The sequence below is a fragment of the Olea europaea genome, chromosome 7 (genome assembly GCF_002742605.1).
Source record: "Olea europaea var. sylvestris chromosome 7, O_europaea_v1, whole genome shotgun sequence".
Taxonomy (NCBI): Eukaryota; Viridiplantae; Streptophyta; class Magnoliopsida; order Lamiales; family Oleaceae; genus Olea; species Olea europaea.
The window spans coordinates 21571690-21585809 of record NC_036243.1 but is presented as its reverse complement, the minus strand read 5'-3'; the positions used below and the strand labels follow the sequence as shown (position 1 = coordinate 21585809).

The 14120-nt window shown below is 33.3% G+C and overlaps 2 protein-coding genes across 6 annotated transcripts; one reads left to right on the top strand and one right to left on the bottom strand.

Annotated features, from left to right (window-relative positions):
- The first annotated feature begins 2680 nt into the window (after positions 1-2680).
- LOC111397429 (transcription factor bHLH123-like) lies at positions 2681-5048 on the top strand. Of its 4 annotated transcripts, XM_023024351.1 has the most exons (8): positions 2681-2883; positions 2988-3129; positions 3233-3794; positions 3899-4006; positions 4112-4177; positions 4280-4345; positions 4438-4488; positions 4570-5048. In XM_023024351.1, exons 2-8 carry the CDS (start codon positions 2990-2992, stop codon positions 4720-4722), a joined length of 1146 nt encoding a protein of 381 aa, XP_022880119.1. In that variant the 5' UTR covers positions 2681-2883; positions 2988-2989; the 3' UTR covers positions 4723-5048. The 4 variants fall into 4 exon arrangements, with proteins under 4 accessions (XP_022880119.1, XP_022880117.1, XP_022880116.1 ...); XM_023024349.1 differs by having other exon boundaries at positions 2681-3129; positions 3236-3794; XM_023024348.1 differs by having other exon boundaries at positions 2681-3129.
- Positions 5049-6742: 1694 nt separating this feature from the next.
- On the bottom strand, positions 6743-11908 carry LOC111397428 (NAD(P)H dehydrogenase (quinone) FQR1). Of its 2 annotated transcripts, XM_023024346.1 has the most exons (5): positions 11765-11885; positions 9445-9644; positions 9038-9131; positions 7259-7521; positions 6743-7158 (listed from the first exon to the last, which is right to left on the bottom strand). In XM_023024346.1, exons 3-5 carry the CDS (start codon positions 9119-9121, stop codon positions 6927-6929), a joined length of 579 nt encoding a protein of 192 aa, XP_022880114.1. In that variant the 5' UTR covers positions 9122-9131; positions 9445-9644; positions 11765-11885; the 3' UTR covers positions 6743-6926. The 2 variants fall into 2 exon arrangements, with proteins under 2 accessions (XP_022880114.1, XP_022880113.1); XM_023024345.1 differs by lacking the exon at positions 9445-9644 and having other exon boundaries at positions 11765-11908.
- Between the last annotated feature and the right edge of the window lie 2212 nt (positions 11909-14120).

The window sequence follows — 14120 nt, the reverse complement described above, 5'->3', positions numbered from 1 at the left end:
TGCACATATTTTCCAAGTGAAAGGAGGAGGAGGTTTTGATGCAGTGATAACATTTAATGCGTAAACTGATATATTTGGTGTATAAATTCAAGTAATATTTTCTATGATAAAAACTATAATATCTCTACTTATTCAATTTTTATTTCTAGAATTAAATAAATGGTGGGGAATTTTAAGAAATTAGCTTTATTTTTCTACTTTACTTAACTCTATGAGAATGTTAGGAAGAAAACGTGTTATGTCTTATGAATGAATATCTCATGATTATTCAATCTTTTAAAGTCAAAAACTCCTAAAAAATAAGAAGAAGAACATGAAGAAATAAAAAATAAAAAATAGAAAGCTCAAGTTGGTGCAATGTGAACTCTGGGAAAATATCTCCCTCGTAAAAGATTTTTTAAGGGAAAATGATTTCTTGAAATATTGATTCTTTTGAAAGTATGTGATTGAAAATGAGTTCGAGAAGACAAAAAAAAAAATCATGAAGTAATTGTAACCAAACATGGGCTAAATTGAAATGATTTTAAGTGGATGAAATTCTGAGCCACAGAGCAGAGCTCTCGGGCTCTGACTCAAAGGTTAATCTAGGACCCTGTACCCACACGCGTGCTTACCGTGTGGGCCATTCTCGTTGACTTTAGGTCAAAACGCAGGTGACGCCCCCGGTTGAATGTCCCTCTTCCATCTTGCTCACAGTCACCGCCTGCCGCCGCCGCCACCTTCCACTCAGTTGACCATTTCCATCTGTCATCATTTTTTGGGGGAAAAGAATTGACCATTTGGATTATATCACGCCAAATTAAAGAGAGAAAATCTATCTATTTTGATACTTTCAGCTAACTTTGCTTCTAATCATACTTTTAAACCTTAGCAAAATGTAAGTGTTTGGTTATGGCGTGCTTTTACATAAGTTAAATTTACTTTCAAGTTATTCTATTTGTCAAAATACATTGAAACTATTTTTTACCAACGACTTTCTACTTTTTCAAAAAACTTTTAAGTATAACTTAAATTTCTTATATATGGAGAGAAGATAACAAGGTTTAATAAAGAGCAAATATTAGTTACAAAGAGGAATGCTTTAGGTTCATGTTGTTTAAGGATAAATACTACATGGAATAAATATCAAAATTATAGCCGATATGTAAGTTCTTAGACAATTCCTCATAACAAGGTACCTTTCAAGATTGAAGCCAAGACTCAATATGTTAATAGAGTTTTTTGAGCTTCAACGAACATTCGTTCTAACTAATACTCAAATGAGTATAAAGATTAAAGTTACTTCTCTTAACAAAATTAATCTTTTCAGATGGAACCACAAGTTTTGATCTTAGGGGTTGTTCGAGCCCCCTTTATTTTAGAAAAATGCAATTTTGAAATAGTGTTATAATAGGGAATGTGTGATTAAAAAATAAGGAAAAATTTTGGGTTTGTGTGTAATATTATTTTATAGAAAAATGCGTGGTTAAAATAATTTCAACTCACTGTTGAATAATGTATTTTAATGAAAAAATGAAGCTCAAACAAGAGCATAATATCAGTGCCTATTAATTTCAAACAAGTAATTTGATTCGATAAGATTCAAATCAACACACGGAATAGTGGCAATTCTCGATTTGATAATTCACTTCTCTCCAAGAGACAAGCATGATTTTATAATCAAATTCATGTATCTATCAGACAACCCTATATAGGAAGAAATATTTATGAATTCAATCTCAAAATTATTGAAAATAAGAATTACTTTTTGTAATAAGAAGATTCACTAACTTTAGCAAAAATTATCAATTGTTGTGGAAATTACATAGTCACATTTGTAAAAGTTTTCTTGTGATACATATTTTTCAGATATTTTAAAATGATAAATACGTAGACATTAATACATGTTTTATCCTAATACGATATATTAGACAAAAAGTCGTGGACTAAATTAATATTATTATTGTGGGTGCAATGAACTATTTATATTGAACATTCTAGTATAGTGTGACGAAAAAGAATTTAAATAATATTTTAAATTTAGTGGAAATAAAATTTAATTTATTGTTGTGGAACAAGAATGAAAAAGTTCACCCATATGCCTCTTATTGTGAAAATTATACAATCCCATTTTCAAAAATTTTCTTGCGACAAACAATAGAGACTCCAAATATGTGACAAAAGTAAACCACCATCCTTAATAACAAATGATTTGCTCCAAATAATTGAATCATTAAAGCTTTAATTTAATTTGCAATAAACAATTTGATATCTTAGATTTTGCATACAGATTAGTTTTCGTGGAAATGATGTGAACCCTTTTTCTCAATAATACGAGCTCAGAAGTCGAATGAATTACTAATGCACTTAGAATAGTTAGATCAAGAAAATAAAAGAAAATGAGCAGATTAAATAACTTTTTGTTTTAATCTATATAAGTTTATTAGGGACGGGATTAAAAGTATTTAGCGTCATCTAAAAATTTAAACACATTGAATACGCACTTTTATAAATAGATAACGATAAAATTTAAACCGTTTCATCGAGTTCTAATATCAACTATATATCCAAAAATTGCCAAAATAAAATGTACCTTTCTTTTCATTTGTCTAATAATCAGTCTTAGCAATTAAGCCAACCAAATTTTAGCCGTTTATTCATTTGCTTGACAGTATAAATACCAGATGCTGCGATTCGGTTTAATACTTTACTTTCCTTTTTATAAATTCAAGCCAAGAACATCAAAGCTAGAGAGAAAGTTAAAAAGGAGAAAGAGGCTTGAAGCATAAGCATCTGACTCAAAAACAGAGAAAATAATCAATTAATTGAAAGAGGAAAGGAGTTGAGCTTTTTAGCAGCAGCAGCCATGGCGGATGAATTTCAATTAGGCAGTACTGGTAACTGGTGCGATACATCAAGAAACAGATTTGACACTACTTCATCATCACAATCTTCGATTTCTGCAACGTTAAGTAACAACAAGAAATTAACCTTTGAATGGCCAACAGAAATGTCCGAGATCAATCCAAGGTCTTCCATGGATTCTTCATCAGTTTTTCCATTTTCCAAGTTGCAAGAGCGGGATGCCAATTTACAAGTGATGGGATTAGGCCTTTCTTCTCAAGGAATGGACTGGAATCACTCTTTACTGTAAGTAGTTTAATGAATTTTAGTTTCTTGGTGCCTTTTCTCTTGCATGAAAATATGGAATTGGTACATAGGTTATTTTTTTTGGCGTTAATTTGGACTGTAGAAGTGAAAAGGCTATGCTTCAAGAAGATGCGAATTTTCAGCAAGAAGCTGGGGGAGCATCTTCTCAAGACCAGCGGACCGGGCAGAAAATATATTCCGACTGTGCTGAGAATTCTTCAGTTATGAATGATTTTAAGCAAATAAACCGGGGTTTTTCTTTAGACCAGCCAGAATACAGTTCCCAAGTGAGCTCTAACGACACTGGAGGAACAATATCTCAGGGCTTAACGACTAGTTTTCAGATGGAATCTGCTGCATATGGCTTGTTATTATCCGATAATCAGCCCCATCAATCCACTTATGAAAATCAGGCAATGAATTATCCAGGACCTTATCCAACTATCTATGGGGCCACCAATGGCGAATTGTTTCCTTCGTGGTCTAAAATTTTTCCTTTTTTGAGAGCATCCGCCCCAAAACAGCCACCCTCAGGCCACCTACACTTCACCAACAACACTCCTTTCTGGAATGCATCTGCGGCTGCCATTGATGACGTTCGACCGAGCTTCTTCCCGTCCCTACAACCTCAACTTCCAACACCTCCCTTTCACGAAAAACCAAAGGTAATTAATAGGGTGTCCAAATATATGCCTGCATAGGCTGCTCATCTAGGCTTTCCCTTTTATTTTTCTTTAAATGCTAATATTTGTGTCTATTTTTCCGAAAGATCACAATGGAAACTCGAGATGTCGGTATGATAACAAAGAAAAACACGACCGAAACGTCAAATAAAAGATCTCGGAGCGAAACACCATCACCTTTACCAGCTTTGAAGGTATGCATAATAAAGTTTTGAACAAGATATTGTTTTAAGTTTCACCTTTTCTTTTCATACATAACAACAAATAAGAACATGTAGCCTTGTTTTTTTCTTGAGTAGGTAAGGAAAGAGAAGATGGGGGACAGAGTCACTGCACTTCAACAATTAGTTTCGCCTTTCGGAAAGGTAACTTAGAAAAAAATTACTTTACTTTTTCTGAAAGATAAGTTTCTGTCTTAAATTAAGATAATTTTTTCTTGTTGATTAAAAATAAATTTTATTTCTCAGACTGATACGGCATCCGTGCTTTCTGAAGCTATCGAATATATAAAGCATCTCCATGATCAAGTCAATGTAAGTATATATCATTCAACTACTCAACCGAATTAATCAGTATAATAAATTCTTAATAATTATTGTTCTAAATATGTGTATTTGTGTATCAGGTGTTAAGTACCCCATATTTAAAAAGTGGAGTCCCCTTACAGCACCAGCAGGTATTCAATTTCTTTTGATCTTCAGTATATTAAGCTAATTTAATTATCCATTCTTGAACATTTTTTTTATATATTCTGCAGAACTCGGATAAATTCAACGATCCAGATCAATGGCAGGCGCAAGATCTTAAAAGTCGAGGACTATGTTTAGTGCCAGTTTCTAGCACTATCCCCGTCACACACGAAACAACAACTGATTTTTGGAATCCTACATTTGGAGGGACTTTCAGATAAAGAAGCACAAGATCAAGCCAACAAGAAGATATTATCAAACCCTATTACAAAATCAGGAAATGAAAATTTAATTAATAACAGTACTGTAATAATTGAAGAATTATTATTAAGGATTGGTTAGGAATGATGAATAGATGTATAAAAAAGAGAGCAAGTGTTGGTGTTAGTTTAGAAGGAATGTGTTGTCTGTAGCTGAATTTAGATGATAAAGAAGCTTTTGTTTCTGAATCTGTTTTGTGCAAAGAGCTGGCATTTACTTTAGTTGTAAAGAAATGAAGGAATAATTGAATTCCAGAACAGGAGTGAGTGAGTGTGTTGTGTGATCATTTCGTTAGAAACCTCACTTTTCAATTGTTTATGTCTGGAATATGTTAGTGGAAGTGAGGGCTTGGCCCATGTCACCATACGCCCACCCCCTCCCCCCCCCAACCGCCACTTCTAGAGGTTTTCTTGGTTTCTTATTTTACCAATTCTAAGCTATCAACCATGGCTTTGTGCTTTTTATCGAATGGTCACATTAAAATGCTTCTATTGGAAGGTGATGAGAAGTATGAGCTCATCTTCTGAGCCTTAAATAGACAAAGCTTTGTTACAGTAAAAAAAAAAAAAGGATTGAACCCCAACCTTAAGGGTCCCCCACCGTCCCACTCCTGGAGCATCGTGGAGAGATTAATCACGAGATGTGCTAAAGCAGGTCAGGGAACAAGAGCTGCATGTACACTGGTGCCCACAAAGAGTCTCAATCCATGTTTCAGCAATCGAACCCTCACATTGCGGCTGCCAGCAAGGTTGCGTATACCTCACCCTTATCCTTTGTTACAGTAGTTTATATGTTACGTGGCAGCATTGTGATTAACGAAATGTATACGAACTGACTAAAAAGTAAGTGTAATGTGCACGTGTGTTAGTGACTGTCCACGTGCTAAGCAATGTGTCGAGACGACAAGATACGATGGCCATGAACCCTATTTCTTGAAGGCTTGCCAACCTCAATAGTCTAGCTTATTTTTGTGCATCTTAACACATCATTTTTCTCATAAACTCAAAATATATAATTAATGATATGTAATGATAGTAGCATATCATAGGATGGAACACAAATGCACAAATGCTAATAATCAAGTACCATGGAATTTATTTGTCTTCTTTTATCTATCTTTACCTTTAAGCATAGATTACCCCAAAAAGAAATTAGCATTTGTCTTTTGTATGACTTAATGTATTTCCTAATCACATGAAATTATTTCACATAGATCTTGTTTGATTGTCAATACATATGCTAAAGATAGGATTTTCAATTTTACTCAATTCAATGACAATTGTCAATCACATGACATTTTAATGGTTCGATTGATAAAAGTAAATAAATTCTGGATTCACTCACTAATAAGTATACTTGACAAAACTAGACTAAAAGACACGAGCTTGAACAAAAAATAATACACGAAGCATATTTGATACAATAGTACTCAAAGCGACTTTATAAGAACAATTTTATATTATTATTATTATTTATTTTTTTATTTTTTATTTTTTTAAATTTTTGGCAAAGTGAAATGGTGTTTCTATCATGTTAGCATTAACAATTCAATGCCAAAACACCAACCAACATACTACCCTATGACTGGGACTTCAAGTAGATTATCTTAATTTGCTAATGATTGTCTGTTGCACTTAGACAACATAAAAGCACTACAAGAAGAAAATTATAGGCCAATAAATAATGACCATTTTATAATTTCCTAGCATAATCAATCAGTAACCTTAATAATACATGTTCACTATTCTGCTATTAGGTTACAGATATAATATTAATCATAGTAAAATTAGAAAACCATCAAAAAGAACGATCATTAAACCCATCCTAGAAAGTATGATTGTCTAGAGAAAACCCAAATTCAATTTCGATCAAATGGACTACAAATTGTTACGAGGAAACCGATCTAACTTTCAATATGACGGACTTCAGAACATCATTTTATCGTACCATGATCTTGAACCAAAAGCGCAAAACTAACACTGTTAGACAAATAAACTTTTAATCATTAAGAGAAACCATTGTACTGAACATCATCAACGTACAAATTGTGTGCCAACATAGCAAGAATGATAGTTTCAATCACACAGAAATGATATGTAGATAATTCTACTGCAGAAGAAAAAAACTGAAAGAATGCAAACTGTATTTCTGTATCAGGAAGAGATCAGGCAACTCCCTTCAGTTTCTTGGTGATGATGGCAATGTACTTCCCTTGGTGAAAAGCCTGTTCTAATTCAAGCTCCGATGGCTGTCTTGAACCGTCACCAGCAAAAGTTCCAGCACCATAAGGACTTCCGCCTTTAACTTTCTCCATTTCAAACATGCCGGCTCCAAAGGTATATCCAATGGGAACGAATAACATTCCATGGTGAACAAGCTGAGTGATAGCAGTCAACCTGTAAGAATTCAAAGAAACAGAGTTGTCAACACATTACTTGGTTTTTGCTTCCAAAAATTTAGGATGTTTTCTAGTTACATAAAAGATGGAGAATTTACGCAGTAGTTTCTTGTCCACCGCCTTGAGATCCAGTGCTGTAGAAGATCCCAGCAGGTTTCCCAGCAAGCTGTTGTGTTCTCCATAGGCCTCCAGTTGCATCAAGAAATGCTTTGAATTGAGCAGCCATCATTCCGAACCTTGTGGGAAAGCCAAAGACAAAGCCATCAGCCTCGGGAAGTTCGTTAGGTTTGATGATAGGTACATCACTCTTTGGAGGTGCACTCATTTTCGTTAGCACCTCATCTGGTAATGTCTCGGGGACCTGTACCATGTTGAAGACACAAGTGGCAGAACATTGAGATTATTTTCTTTTAGTATAAACTGGAAATCACTGTCAAGAAATTCATATAGTTTCAAGGGTTATCATTGTGTCTCTTGTGCTGCAGTGTTGCAGTTCTGAACTCAAGGAGAAACTAGTCTCAACGTAATGGCATCCATATTGTTTTTCATAATTTAAAAGAACCTTAAGGCATATATTTCCACCATTTACGGTCCCAGTTCATTGGTCCCCAATATGGAAAAAGGAAAAAAACCATTAACTAGAGAATACAGAAGCAAAAAGATCAATGAAATTTAATAGTGACTGTTATGCATCACTTCAGTAGGTGGTAAATGAAGAACCATGAGCAAACAGTTATACAATATATGCTAATGTTAGCTACATGTAACAGATGAAATATGCAGCAAAGTTATAAAAGATAAAAACCCTTGTTGAAAGAACTCATCAAGCCAATATGAAATATAGACATCACTCAATAAAGCCCTTGTCTGATGGCCATTATTTTGAGAAAATAGAGTTTTGAAAAGTGATTTTTATTTATTTATTTATTATTATGATTATTATTTTTGGAGAATGTGTGATTAAAAAGAAGGGAAAAGTTTTGGATTTACGTACAAAATATTTTATTGTGTAAATATGTGGTTGAAAATGAGTATGAGAATTAAAGAATTTTAAAATAATGGTTGTCAAACAGGAGTAAAATAGCAAAGGGAGAGGGGTGGGGCCGTGGGGGATAGGTAGGAAGAAAATTGCTTAAAATGAGAAACCAGATTTCCGACCAGTAAAAGATACATAAATAAGATGTAATCATTGGTAAGTAGCCAAGAATTATCATACGAACTACATCAACATGACTTTGAAGTATGAAGATCAAATACAGTATTAGATTGACAAACACACTAACAATGTGGGATTTGGGTGTGAGAAACCACATAAAGTAAAGACCCGTTCACCGATTTTCCTTATTTATCATCTCATGACAAAACTTACAGCTTCGCTCAGCCAAATTAGCTAGAAAAGTTAAAATAACTAATCCATACTAGAAATGCTTTGCTCACGGTAACCTACAAAGGCCTGACTCACTGAATTTGCATAAACCCTTTAGCAAGACTTGAAATCAGAAGCTTTACGTGCTCCGATACCACATAATCTAAAAGCTCAAGGGAATAAAATTACTTATTTATATTTGTATATTCAACTTGTTTATTCCATGGGATGTTCCTCTACTTTCTCCCCAGGTAGATATATGGGTAGATATTTAATTCAAATTGTTCGTAGGCTGGAGGCCTTTGATTCCTCTTTAATGAAACCCAACATACCAATTGGGACACAGTTCCAATTTACAAATATGATAAAACTTCTAACAAAATGATATATAGTCCTGAAGTATGCAATTCAAGATTCACTCTCAATGAAAATGTCAATGGCAATAGATGCTTTCCTCACTTATTTACTTTATTTTAATCCAATGAAGTCTGATGGCAAAGATATTTTCTACCTGCCATATTTTAGCGTTGACTCCTTCAACAGATAAAGCCCCTTTCTTTATTTCTTCAGCCAGTTTCTCTACATGCCCATACATAGAATAGTACCTATAAGAGGAGGAAAACAGATCATGAATATTTATTAAGGGCCTGGAAAAGCGAGAAGAATGGATAAATTACATTTCAATTCCTATAATGAAATCTACATTGAGCCCTTGTTTGAGCCTCATTTTTGTCCAAAAAAATGAATTTTTGAATAGCGTATTGATGGGAAATGTGTGGTTAAAAAATAAGAAAAAGTATGGATTTGTGTGTAATATTATTTTATTGAAGAATGTGTGGTTGAAATGATGTCAAAACACTATTCAAGAATTCATTTTTTTTTAAAAAAAATGGGACTCAAACAAGGGCTGAGTGTAACCTTCATGCTCATGAACAATAAACTGAAATAATATCCTTGTTTCATTTGAGGCATCTCTTGGCTTGATGGAACCATCATGGGCCTGCAAGCATTTTGGCTCAAGCAAGACCTTCTCTCTTTGAATACAGCTACGGTGTTACTGATAGATCATTCTTTTAAATAGTCTAACCCTTCCAGAACCTTATATTAAAAATTCCATCCTGGTTAATGTTGATACTATTTAAATGAGCATACGGTTGTCTCATTCTTTTTGTACAAAAAGAACAATAAATTTTTAGATATATAATAGACAGAACCAAATGAGCCAACAGGGAATTTTCATCAACAATACTTTCTCCTAATTTGCAACAGCACACGTAGCAGCGCAGTGGGAAAAAAATTACCAGGGCTCTCATCCTAACATAAATAAGTAAAGCTGATTGTGCATCTTGAATTCAGTCATTTTCAACTTGAAATTATAATATATTTTAAATAGACATCAACATAAAAGACTTTATATATCACATTATTAACATGAGTTTTAAATGATTACACCAGTCAGTGGAAATTCCCGGTGATATGTGGCAGTTTTAATAAGGCTAGTGAGAATAAACTAACTGTGATAGAAAAAGACACTGGATAAGATAAGAGATTAAAAAATCCAAAGTGAGGTAGCAAATTTGCCCACGAAACAGAACTGCAATGCAGACAAATTGATGCATCAAGACATCTAGGAAACCAGTACAAGAATTTTTGGAACAAAGACAGACAATTTTTATAGCTTTCTGAACTTGTGACAAACTTTTCTCGCCAAGAATATGTACACAAGATAAAAAAAATAAATAAATAAAAATAAAGATTATGCCTTGCATTTAAATATACACAAACTACAAGATCTTTAAGATGTAAAAACAAAGGTTTTCTTGTATGTTGCAAATAGCTGAACTATCAAGGCCACATAAATTCATTGACAGGAAGCAATTTAGATTGGTAATTGCAACAAATATTTGTAAGAAAGGCAATAAAAGACGAACTTCAACAAGTAAGAGATTGCTCTTCCAAAGAAAATCAGCAAAAGAGATGTGGTTCCAAAATTGTACTACTATATGTTGAATTGTTGAACCGTTTGATCTAAAAGTTTAAAATGTATATCATTTAAATATTATATTCAACGCACTCCCACATGTAGGCGGGACTATTTATTCCCATTTAAAAAGCCTTACACATGTACAATTTTTAATAAACGGGTGGTGGCAAGACTTGACCTGGAACTTCGCGTGCTCTGATGTACCATGTTGAATTATTTGATCTAAATGCACACGTTGTTATATGTGATCAAATGTATAATTTAAATATTATCTTCAAAGCTATCATCACAATCAAGAATTATACAGACCGGACTTAAATTTTGTTTTACCCAAAAAATGTATATCATTTAAATATTATATTCAACGCACTCCCACATGTAGGCGGGACTATTTATTCCCATTTAAAAAGCCTTACACATGTACAATTTTTAATAAACGGGTGGTGGCAAGACTTGACCTGGAACTTCGCGTGCTCTGATGTACCATGTTGAATTATTTGATCTAAACACACACGTTGTTACATGTGATCAAATGTATAATTTAAATATTATCTTCAAAGCTATCATCACAATCAAGAATTATACAGACCGGACTTAAATTTTGTTTTACCCAATAGAGATTCATATTTTGATCAACTATTATATTTCAGGTTTGTTCAAGTGAATTTTGACAAGATCAAATAACTTAAGGAACGGAAGGTAAAAAAGAGGGTGCTAAGTGAAAGAGGAAATAATCCTCCATTCTACAGCTAATTAAATTCATTATACTTCCATATGGATTGGGTTCAGATAAGAATAATTCAAAGAAAAAAAATTAAGAATCACTGAAGAATATTTAGCAACAAGCAAGAATAAGAAGCCGTTCAACACCAGAAGATTCTAAATTCGCATTAAAAAAAATAAATAAATAAAATAAAAGAAAGCCCATTAAAATATACAATAATTACAACAACCAAGCACTACTAAATAAATGCCAGACCTCTAATACGAATCCGATTTCTAGAAATAGCCAAAAAAAAAAAAAAAAAATTAGGGGAAAAAACAAGAAAACAGCATCAGCAGCTTCTAAACTTACATTTAAGAACGAAAAAAAATTAAATCAAATATTGAAGAATTACAACAAACAAACACAACTAAATGATAATCCTTTAACTTCCATCTCCAAAACAGGGAAAAAAAAATTAAAGAAACGAAAAAGGAAAAAACGCAACTAAAGTTTACAAAATATCAAAAGTATAAATGATTAATACTCACACTATATAAACTTTCGTGGCCATCTTATTCCGAGCTTTCTGGTTTCTATTTCTCGGAGTGGGCGACGATTGGGACTTGCGGAGTGTGAAGAATAGCTGGCCTCCTATTTATAGTAGTCGGGTTTGATTAGTTGAGCTTCTTAATTTCTCGTAAATTAATGATTTTTATATCAGCTACAGAGCCTTCCCACTGATTTGAGATAAATTTAAGTGACTTAGTGATGATGTATTATTGTCACGCTCACAATCATATTTTTTCTTTATTTAATATACATATGAGCAGTTTCTATACGTTTATATTTGGAAATATACGAATAAAAAATGATTTGAATAACTATAATTATAAATATAAACCAAAGACAGACTTAATTTTAATAATCAAATAAGTTTTTTTTATTATTGTTATTTTCTATTCTCTTAGAATGTTTTTTAAGGAAAAATTTCGGAGGGAGTCTCCAACCTTTACGGGATATAAATTTGAGTCCCCAATCAATTTTTAAAGGCCTTCAAGTTCCTAACCATTCCGGACTAAGTGCATAGTTCCTTGCTAGGAGACTGTCACTTTTTTTCAATAAAGTCATATGTATTTTTGGTACATTCGTCAACCACCTATTCCTTTGAGCAAAATAACAAAAAAATTAACCATCATCCATCCCCTGTCGTCACTTGCATCTTCTTGTGCAAGATATTTGTACGTTATCGCAAAAAATGATTGTTTTATTATATTTTTTTTGTTTTATTTTTCTTGCTTCACCTTATCGCGAGAGGGGAGTTTAGAGACTAGGGCATTGGGTGGTGGATCACAAGGCAGATATTGATAGTGCAAGATAATGTTTGATTGTGTTTTATTTTTTCTTAATTTAGGAGGATATGTGGTTGCAATAAGTACTCCTGAATAAAGAGATTATGTGACTCTCACGTAAAATTAATCTATTGAGTAGAGACCTATATGGCTAATTTAGTAGGATTAATCTTGTTGTACATTACCTTGTACATAAGGGTGTTCATTATGGACACTCGGTGCCTCCGCATTGGTCGAGGCGCCTGTGGGCTCGTGTGTCACAGGCGCCTCGGCAAATGCGGAGGCACCGGGTGTCCACACCCTTATGTACAAGGTGATGTACATGTAGCATGCTCCAATTTAGTAATGGTTTGAGAAAGGCATAAAAAATTGATTGAAAACTTAAGCCCTATTTGGCCACTTTTATTTTGACAATTTAAAGAGTTTTCACTTATTAAATAATGCAATTAATAAAAAATTCTACATCATCGCACAGACAATTACTCCATTAAATGCATTGACAACCAATCAGGAAATTGATTTTCCAATTATGTCCTTAATGACACAATTCCATTTTACTACTTTGCCCTTTTGAGTCCCATTATTTTTTGAACAGTGTATTAATGGGAAATGTATGGTTAAAAATAAAGAAAAATCATGAATTTATGTGTAATACTATTTTATTGAAGAATGTGTGGTTGAAGTGAGATCAAATCACTGTTGAAAAATTTGTTTTGAAAAAAAAATAGGGCTCAATTAAGGGCCAAATACAATATTACCTCATGATTTGAAATTGATATGACATATGTTTGACAATCTGGATGTGTTTACTGTAACAAAAATTGGTGTTTAGCAAAATAAAGGCTGTCAAACACACGTATTATTTAGAAAAAGTTGAGGGTTCCTAATGTAAATATTCCTTATCTTACTTGATCTAGTGAAAAATCTCGAGCATAATCTTCAAGATTAATAGTAGGCCTGGGCGTGGTTTGGTTTGGGTTGGTTTCGACCTCAACCCAAAACCAAACCAAAGTAGTCGGTTTGAGTAAAATTAAAACCAAAACCAACCCACTCTAACTCTCAAACCAAACCAACCCAAACCACTTCGGTTCGGTTTGATTTGGTTTGGTTTCTCGGTTTGGACTTTTAAATAATATTGCATTGTAACTTATAAAAAATGGACAGCAAACAATGAAAAAGAGATCAATAATTCGGATTCAAAACGACCACAATTCAAGAAAGAGGAAGACAGGAACAAAAATTACAAAGGTTTAACATATTAGATTCAATTCAAAGAATAAAAGTTACAAATTACAAAAGTTTAGCAAACTACAAATTACAAATCATGAATTACAAAGTGACACTATATTCCCATAGATAATTAATATAAGATTTAGGCACTAGAGGATGGAAAGCTACGATTCATAGAGGCTTAGAGGCTGCAGCAATTTCTGGCAGAGCAATAGTCAAATTGTGGTGTCGAGACTCAGAGATAGAATATGGAAGTAACTTGTAAGATAATTTTTGAATTGCAACGGGAGAGATTGGAGTCTGGAAAGGAATGAGAAATTGAGGT

Coding starts and splice junctions, on each gene's coding strand:
- LOC111397429 (XM_023024348.1), top strand. CDS start 2,846: ATGGCGGATGAATTTCAATTAGGCAGTACTGGTAACTGGTGCGATACA. Junction 3,130..3,232: donor GACTGGAATCACTCTTTACT/GTAAGTAGTTTA, acceptor TTTGGACTGTAG/AAGTGAAAAGGCTATGCTTC. Junction 4,489..4,569: donor TCCCCTTACAGCACCAGCAG/GTATTCAATTTC, acceptor TATATTCTGCAG/AACTCGGATAAATTCAACGA.
- LOC111397428 (XM_023024345.1), bottom strand. CDS start 11,787: ATGGCCACGAAAGTTTATATAGT. Junction 7,522..9,037: donor TCAACGCTAAAATATGGCAG/GTAGAAAATATC, acceptor AACATGGTACAG/GTCCCCGAGACATTACCAGA. Junction 7,159..7,258: donor GGTGGACAAGAAACTACTGC/GTAAATTCTCCA, acceptor GAATTCTTACAG/GTTGACTGCTATCACTCAGC.